This window comes from Sciurus vulgaris (genome assembly GCF_902686455.1).
Source record: "Sciurus vulgaris genome assembly, contig: HiC_scaffold_182_arrow_ctg1, whole genome shotgun sequence".
NCBI lineage: Eukaryota > Metazoa > Chordata > Mammalia > Rodentia > Sciuridae > Sciurus > Sciurus vulgaris.
In genome coordinates this window covers 1,210,069-1,219,181 of record NW_027632871.1, presented here as the reverse complement: position 1 = coordinate 1,219,181, position 9,113 = coordinate 1,210,069, and the positions used below count along the sequence as shown (strand labels likewise).

At 51.5% G+C, this 9,113-nt stretch overlaps 1 protein-coding gene and 1 pseudogene across 2 annotated transcripts; one reads left to right on the top strand and one right to left on the bottom strand.

Moving 5' to 3' along the window:
- Nucleotides 1–414: 414 nt before the first annotated feature.
- Nucleotides 415–2,979, bottom strand: LOC306652403 (alpha-parvin-like; annotated as a pseudogene). Its single transcript has one exon. The product of its transcript is annotated as an alpha-parvin-like (transcript).
- LOC306652397 (sperm motility kinase 2B-like) lies at nucleotides 2,963–8,659 on the top strand (the record flags this gene model as incomplete). Its single annotated transcript, XM_079125314.1, is given in 5 exon segments — nucleotides 2,963–3,045; nucleotides 4,995–5,116; nucleotides 6,451–6,529; nucleotides 7,424–8,286; nucleotides 8,289–8,659. Coding segments are annotated over 5 exon segments (1,518 nt in total).
- Between the last annotated feature and the right edge of the window lie 454 nt (nucleotides 8,660–9,113).

The window sequence follows — 9,113 nt, the reverse complement described above, 5'->3', positions numbered from 1 at the left end:
GCGTCTCAATATCTCCTCTTTTGAATCCTGAGTCCTGGAGCAACATGAAATGCAGCCACCCTCTAGGCCGCCATCTTGAAACCCCTCTTGTACATAAATTGACACAAGACAGAACATTGCCTTTACACCTTGAATGTTCATTATGCTGAGTAACAATTCTTTCTTCGAGCAAAATATCCAAAGAAATACACAGTATAACTAAATCTCGGGGTTGAGTTACTGCAGATAGACAGTGGAGTAAGCAACAAGGAGAAGGCTGCAGGAATGTCTTGGACAAGTGGGGGGCCGACTTCGGGTGGTGGAGAAACAGATCACAGTGAACTCCTCAAACCCCAGGTGGGCTTGTGCGGTGGTGTAAAGCATGACAAGGCAGTCACACACTCCTGGAGGAGGCCACACAGGCTGGTGTCTATCTGATGCATTTATGAAAATTGTATAATGAGGATGTAATATCAGCACAAGTGATTACTGCAAGGCCTCAGTCAATTCAAGGGCACAAGTGTTAAGTACCATAAACCACACCTCTCTACCTCTGAGGGTATTTCCCTGTGTGCCAACTGTGCAAGCATCTCCCCATTTCTCATTCCCCCGGTCCTGCCCTCCTGCCCCGCCTTGGCCCATTTCCTTTTCTGCCAGGACCGAGCAGTAGCCTGGCATGAGCAGAGCTTTATAATTAGGTCCAGTTCACATAGAGGAGATACAAGTAACCACAAGCCCTTGAGTCACCCATGCAAGGAAACTGCTCGTCTTTGGTCTAAATGACTTACATTTTTCCTCGCCTAAATTAGCCGGTAATTACATGTGGGCAGACTTAGCCAGAATGGTCTAAATGATCAATTAGAAAGCAGAAAGGAGTTCCTTTCTTTAAAGTTCAAGGGTCCCTGTTGAAGAGCCCTACTTCCAAAGCGCTGCTTACTCAGGCTTGCACCCAGCTCTCTGCAGGGCCTGACTATATTGTACATTTGCCTAAAGATAATGAATTGAGTACTTATTTTGCAGGAAAATATAGGGCATTTCCATTACATGCAATCAAGCAAAAAGGCTGCAAAATGTGTCACTCCATTAATTCTAAACAGAATCCTTCCCAAATGTCACTGTGAAACCAGAATATGGAGTTATTATAAATCTGAAGGAATTAAGAGTAATTTTCATTTGTACAAAGGATTTGAGGGACATGACTCCTGCCACACACGCACCATTAATTGGGTTAGATTCAATTTGCCAATTTCAGTGTGAATCACCAAGCCCCGACCTAGCCTTCCTCAGTGGTGAGATCAGCGCTTCCCCTCTTCTCGAAGGCCCAGGTGTGAGCGGACATGTGCACATGCACACACAGAACGCCCAGATTGTTGTTCAAAGAGGAAACACAAATGCCAACTTCTGGAGAGTCCCTCAACCTCCAAACTTCAGTTTCCTCACCTGTAAAAGGGGATTATAACGCCTTTGCCAATGGAGTTGTGAGGGCTAGTGAAGGTGAACGCGGGAGGCACTTGGTGTGGGCTTGGCATATTTGATGCCTGTTAACAGGAGCCTTGATCTCTGTTTGCGTCTTCTGGGGACTCTGCAGGGGCTGATTCCCGAAACACACACAGGGAAGTGTGGGCCTGGCACCTGGCTGGGTCCACTCCCCCAGCTCGTGGCTGGGTAGTGCCCATGGCCTGGGAGGTGTGGCTCAACCCACCAAGATGCTGGTCTTTTCCTTCCTGGCGTCCAGTCCCACTATCTCTGGGCAGTCGCTGGGCTTGTGGAGAGCACACAGCAGGGGATGGGGACAAGCAGGGTAAGGTGGTTCCGAGGCTGGTCCAGTCCGCCTGCGGCAAGAGCTGCGGGCAGTGGAAGCGCAGGCCTCCTCTCCATGTTCCGGTACTTGGTGAAGAGGTTGTACAGCACTCGCAGCATGGACTTCAGGTCACAGTTGACGATGTCTTCTGGCCGCGGTTTTGGCTTTTCCAAACCTCCGTCTTGCATAAGTTCAAAGGCAAAGGAAACGTTCAAGACCTTCTGTTCAAAGCTGTCTGGGGTCAGGAAGAAGCTGTGCAGAGGCACAAAGTAGCCCTCTAGGAGCCCCATGAGAAGCACCAGGTACACTCCATCTGCAAACTGGGTTTCCAGTTCTGTGACCTCCAGGTTCAGTTTATTCAGACGCTTGTTCACAAAAGTGATGAGTGTCTTCTTCACCACGTTGAGTTTGTCAGGCGCGTGGTTGAACAAGGTGTCGAAGGCATCACGTTCATGCCTTCGGAGAGAGCCTCTGTGTTACCAGTTATTTCCTCTTGGATTTGCCGAGACTGGAGGATTCCTTCTCGTTTCTGGACCACAACCACTTGGATGGAAACATGGTCTGGGAGTCGGATTGGTGCCCAGAATAATGAGACAGAGCAACCAGTAGATGCAAGATGGCCACCAGGCTCTTGGCGTGAACAGAGTCTACATTCCACTTGATGCTCCTGGGAGGAAGCTTCAGGGTTTCGTTGATCTTCTCCAGACGGTCTGCAGCTTTTGCTTTTGAGCAATCTCTGACTGGGTGACCTCAGCAACATTTAGTTTCTCACTCTCAAGTTTCTCAAAGAGCTTCTGCAGGACTTGTCCATCATATAAATCTACAGCAAGGTCTTTCACAATGATTCTTTCTCCAACCAACACATCATTAATCCAGTCAATTAATACCTTCATCAGTTCCTGAAGTTTGGGGTCGCTGCGTGAGTTTGGATCCACCATGGTCCGCACTTTGTTCTCCTCCAGCATGGTGTCCTCAGGGTCCAGTTAGAAGGGAATAGGGCTGAGGGGCAGAATGATGGCGTTCATTCCTTCCTCTTGAAGCTCTGACACTTCCTTGGCTTTCTTCCTCCGGGCCAGGGTCCCTCCGAGTTTCCCCAAGAAGGAGTCATCTTTCTTGCGGGACTAGGGCGACTTGGGAGTGGGGGACTTGGGGACAGAGGGCGTTTTCTGAGGGGAGGTAGCCATGGCGGCAGAGCGGGCAGCCGCCGGCCGAGTGGGACGCCGAGCTGGAGCTGGGTGGACGTGGCAGGCGGCGGCCCTTCTCGTGTATCTTGGTGGTAACTAGGCGGTTTCTATACATTGTCAGAGAACCAGCAATTCCACTAATCTTCTTTTGCCAGTTGTATCACATTTTGTGTCTGGGCGCTAAGCCGATAGTCCAATACAGCCTGCCACCTCCGTCCTGGATCAAACACTCACCAGCCCTTCCCCACCCTCGGACAGGATGATTCAAGGAATCCACACACTTAGGTCCCTTTGTGCTCTGCTAACATGGGCAATTGAAAGTCTACCAGCTTTCTCTGTGGACAGGAGCATGAATGGGCACCTTTGTTCTTGGCCTGTTCTACTGGAAACTCTGTCCTGAAACAAACAAACAAAACATCCTTTATTTCAATTACTGGATGGCTAGCATCATGAGGTCAGGCACTATGCTCTTCCTCCAGGAATTACTCTCTTCAGAACCTTTCATATATCCTGGCCATTAATGACAACAATGAAACATATTGTTATTATTATTATTATGCTTTACAGACTTTTATAGCAATTTGATGTTTACCAATGCATTCCTTTATTATCTTACATAATTCTAACACATCACTTTTGGATAGTAACTCATACCTAGAATCACCTTGGGGGTATTTCAAGCTGCACATTTCTAGAACCTTCTCCAGACCATCACTAATGAAGTCTGAATGTTTAACACTCTCCCCAGGGGGTTTTGGTGATTTGCCAGAAAGGGGAACCACCCTTTGGGGTTCACGTAGGGTGGCAATGTGCGTGAACTTAGAAGTTAGCCTGACCGGGACCCAATTGAGTCCCCTGTGGGGCCATGCACACACTGCCGCAAATTTTGGCCCCTCAAATTGCTCCATCTGTAAAATGGGGCCGAGGAGACTGGCATTAGGAGGATCTCATGAGACCACAGGGTCCGACCGGTGCTCAGCAAGCTTGCTTTTCCTATGGCTGCATGAAGTGGTAGCTAAGGGCTTACCTTTTGGGGGTTCAAGCATTAAATCTTCCACCTATAAGCTGAGTTGCTAGTAAGTCTCAGTTTCTTCATCTGTAGAATGGGAATCATGGACCCATTTACCTTTGAGGATGGTTTTGAAGTTACTTATGAAAACTGGCACCTGGGGACAGGCCCTGGCACCAACTGCACTGTGCTGTCTCAGGATAGGTGGGGCATTTTTTACATGAACATGGTGGCTAGGAGGTGGGACTGAGGTGCCAGAGCCAGGCTCCCATGCCAGACTCAGGCTCTTCTCATGCTACAAAGCCTATGCTTAACACGGCCTCTTCCTGGGACTTAAAACTAGGTCTGTGAAGTGCTTCTCTGTGTTTGCTCCTCTCGAGGGGAAAGGGGGCCCTCCCTCCACCTCCATTGCCAACCTCTTCTTCTCTGAAGACCCCCTTCTCTCATGCCAGAGGCAGGCTCCATCACCATTTTTTAGAAATGCTCTGAAAGACAGAGGGATTTGGGATTCCCATCTCCTTCCCATCTGTCTGCAGAGGTCTGGGCAGACACTGGAACAGTCACCTAATTAGTGGCCTCGTCTTCTCTGGGGCTTGGGGCTCCTGGGGCCTCCACATTTCCCAGGGAAGAGTCAGATTCTTCATCAGGTAGCCCAGCAGCTGAGGCTTCCCCACCGAGGCTGGGGAAAAAAGGGGTTTCTCAACTCTGGAGCAGAGAGTTGGGGGCCTGGGTGGGGGGGACCCGTGGCTGGAGTTGATGTGGACGTGGCTGCAGAGAAGGACATGCTGCACCACTGTGAGTCTCCCTGTGCTTACCATAGAATGGAGTAACTGTGCCAACCTCACAGGCTTGTGGGGACTGCGTTCACAGAGCGACCATCTTACTGTCCCTGAGTTCTGCTTCATTCCTGTAGAGTCTCTCCTGCTTTCTGCCCCTCTCTCTAAACTCTTCGATGACAGAGTTACAGAATGCACTCTGAGCTGCTCAGCTTGCCTATGAATCCCGGCCCTGCCCTTTTCAGATCTGTGGACTTCAACACACCACTTCACCTTCCTAAGCCCAGTATGCTCATCAGTAACTTGGAGGTCCTGATCCTGGACCTGCTTCGTATCATCATTGTGAATGAAGAGCGGAATCAGGTCGGTCAGCACATAGTAAGTGCTCAATAAATACCCATTGCCATTACAAGGAAGTGAGGATAGGAAGGACTCCTAATTCATCCAGATTGCCCCCATTTCATATGAATGATAGGGCAACTTGCTCTCCCAGGAACCTCCTTACCTAGGTGTTTGGACAACCTCAGGACTCAGCTCTCGGGGACACTTCTCGGCGAACCTTTCCGAGTTCTCCTCCTACATTGGACTCAGCTTTTTCTTCCAGCTTTGTGAGCTGCCTGTCATGACATTGTGTGAGTCTGTCCCTTCCACTGGACTTAGGTTCCTTGGGGACAGGATCCACGTACTGATAATTGAATTTTCAGTACCCTGGACAGCTCAGACAACTCCTTGCATCTATTTGAAAGTGAGAAGACACTGAAGACCCCCAGGTGGTGTTTCCCAAAGCCTTTTTGACCATAATCAATAGTAATAAATACATTTTACGTGATGTGTGTTTGCGTGTACACACACAGTGAGAAATGCACGTTTGTTTGATGTTTGTTCACATTTCAGCACACACAATGAAATCTGTTAACTAATTTCCCCCCCCTTCTCTCTTACCATCTATTTAATTTTTAAATGGGTGTGACCTTCTCAACCCATTTCAGAAGCAGTGTCCTGTGATACTAAGAGCACAGACCACTGGGAACAGAGAGATGGGGGCTCCCACTCCAAGCCCCCTGCTCACCAGCTTTGTAGCATAGAGACATCACCTCCCCTCTGTTTCTTCACCAGCTGCTAAATGCAAGTGCTCCTTAGGTTTCTGTTGAGATTTTAATGTGATACTCGGAGCAGCGCCTTAAGCACAGAGTCTGCCAGGTAGCGAGCAATTCACAACAAGTGGTGGTGGTTTTCAGAACCGTCTTCGTCCTCCATTTTATTTAGCTCCCAGAAGCCTGTCTCACTGACGACTACCCCACCACCCTCAGAAGCAGAAGAATGAGCCACAGATTCCTGACACTGTGGCCTGAGAAGGGATTTGATGGAGACAGTGGACGTCTTGCCACTGACTGGGGGGAAGGAAACACCCAGTGGTGTGACATCTGCTGTCTCCAGGATTCCTCCTGATGCTGGGGCAATGAATCCAAGGTCTTAAGTGATGGACCAAATCAAAGCCATACTCCAGTGACACGATGCAGCCCAGGGACTCCTGGCTGAGCCCCTTCCCAGCGATCTCCACCGGCAAGCGGGGGGTGGACACTTCTGCATAGATGCCCATCGCCAGGGCCTCCAGATGCCCGACCACCCCTCTCGGCCCCACAATTGCTACCAGAGAAAAAGTCCCCAGTTCTGTCCTAATGCCGCCTCCCTGGCCTGCAGTTCCCTCCCTCTGCTTCGGGAGCAAACACAGCAGCAAAATAATGTTCCTCAGAGACCCAGACCTGCACCACAGTCCGGGGTGAGGCTCCTTAGCACAGGGCTTACAATTCTGCCACCGACCATCTCTGTGATCTTGGCCAAGTGTCCCTTCTTCCACTTCCCCCCTGGTCAAATGGAAATATCACTAACATCCTACAATCCTACCTATTAGGTTATGTGACAAAATGAATTCCTGCAAGTTAGGCATTTGGTGCTTTTTAAAACCCTCAGGATATTGTTTAACCCTCTCTATTGGGATCGCTGTTTTAGTTTGGGTAAGTAATGATTAAAAATGAACACTTCAGCTTCTGCATCAGAGGCCGTAATAGCCTCAGCCTGAGGAGAACAGTTCATGTTACAACCCCACCATATGCCCTGGACCAGGGGGAGCCAGGTTTGCCTGGGGGTCTGGAGGATGTGAGGTGCACTGACATAGTCCTGAACTTCTGGGAAGAAGGAAGCAGTTTGTATTTTGGGGGTACCAGGTGGTTTCACACTGCTGCTGAATCAGCTGGCCTAGAAACAGTGACTCAGGAAGAAACACCCTCATTTCATTTTTTTATGTCCTGTGTGGCTTCAGATTTTCCTCTTATCCCCCCAAAGGACTGACTTTCCTGCTACCTACGACCTCTCTCACTTGGAGTGTGAAGCCAGATGGTTTTCCTTCCTATTCTGCTCCCAAGTCCAGGATGGTGCTGAGCCTGTAGAATGAGCTCCGTCGGTGGCCCCTGCTTGTCTGGTGTTTGCTTCCTCTCCACCCCTCCCCTCACCCCTACCCAGCATGTTGTCTAGTTAGGGTGACAAGCAGCGCTCCGGGGAGCTCTGTCACCTATTCTCTCTGTGACTTGTTCTCTAGATCTCTGTTTCTCCTTGTCTCTCTCCCTTTCTATCTCTATCTGTCTCTCTCTCTGCCTCTCTCTGTCTCTGTTACCAGCAGCCGGGCCCAGGAATCCTGCCTGGATCCCACCTGGCTGGATTTGGTCACCTGCTTGGATGAGAAAGAGGCAAAAGGTAGAATCCAGCTCTTCCAGGTCATCGAGACCACCCGCCACATGTACCTGGTCATGGAGTATGTGGAGGGTGGACAGCTCCGGCTTCACATCCCATGGGAAGGTGGCCTACCGGAGGTGAAGGTGCGCAGGGCATTCAGGCAAATGGTGCAGGTCGTGCATTACTGCCACCAGAAGGGCGTGGCGCACCTTGACCTCAAGCCAGAGAACTTCGTGGTGGATGCCAGGGGCCACATAAAGCTCATCGACTTTGGCCTGAGCACCAGCATCACGCCTGGGGAGCTGCTGACTGGATTCAGGGGCACTCTCCTGTACCTCGCCCCTGAAATCATCCAGCACAAGGGATTCGAGGGCCCCCCTGCAGATATCTGGAGCCTGGGCATCACTCTTTATTTCATGCTCACGGGGAGAAGGCCGTTCATGGCGAGCACCAGTAAGGGGCTGCTGAATCTGGTCCTGCAGGCAAGTTACGACATCCCCCCGCATGTGTCCCCGGGAGCTCGCAGCCTCATTCAGCAACTCCTGACGGTGGACCCCACACAGAGGCCCACCCTGGAGCAGGTCATGGGGCACCCATGGCTGAGCCAAGGCCAGGACCCTTCACCCAGTCGTCCCAGCCAGCCCCTCCCCCAATGGCCCGACCCCGCCATCATGACCATGATGTTTGACATGGGTTTCGACCCCTACAATACCTGGGTGTCCCTGGCCAACCGCCAATTTGATGAAGCCATGGCCACCTACCTTCTCCTGCAGCACCAGAGAAACCAGGGGGTGGGCTGCCCGCTCCAGGAAAGCCTGTGCGTCGCCGGGTGGCTGGGCCTCACCCAGGGCCCTTGGATCCTCCCAGTGTCCGTCCCAACAGGTGCACCAGTGAGCCTGCCCTCTTCTTGCCCCGTGAGCCGCAGCAGCCCGAGGAGGCCAAATCCTCAGGCTGGAAGGACGCTGCGTGCGCCAGCATGCTGGCCATTCCTCTGCGCTTCCTCCACGAGAAGACACCCGCTCCTAGACTAGCCTCCCAGCAGGACTCTGGGCCCAGCCCTGGTAGGCAGAGAGCAGAAGGAGGCAGCTCGGCCTCCCAGGGCACCTCCATGGGGCCAGCCCATGACAGAGGCAGGGGCTGGAGGCGGGTCACCAGGAGGTTCTCCACCTGCCTTCGTTGACTCTGCTGCTGCCTTCCATGCGTCCACGGGCCTGCCTTAAGAAGAAGGGTAGCTCCAGTGGATGGAGGCCACAGACCCTGTAGGCTCCCCAGTAGCGTGGTTCCAGAGTTTGTGCCCACGTGAGACAGCCCAATGGACAGCCAGAAGACCCTGAGTTCTGAGCATCCCTGCATCTGCAAGCGGACTCAGCTTTGGAAGTGAGGCTGCCCACTGGCTCAAGCTTTTGGGACCAGATTCTGCCTGGGAGCGCAACCAGGTGCTCCAGGACTCTCCTCCACCCCCACCTGCCAGAGACCTCAGAGACTTTTCCCCAGGATGCTTCCACCGGTCCTGCTCTTCTCTGCCATCACAGAGCTGTTTCTTAATAAATTTCTGTTTCCCACAAATGGTGTAAGATGATGGTTGTTCCAATGATTTCTTTAAAAAGAAAAACAGGCTTAAAATAGGAGGAGGA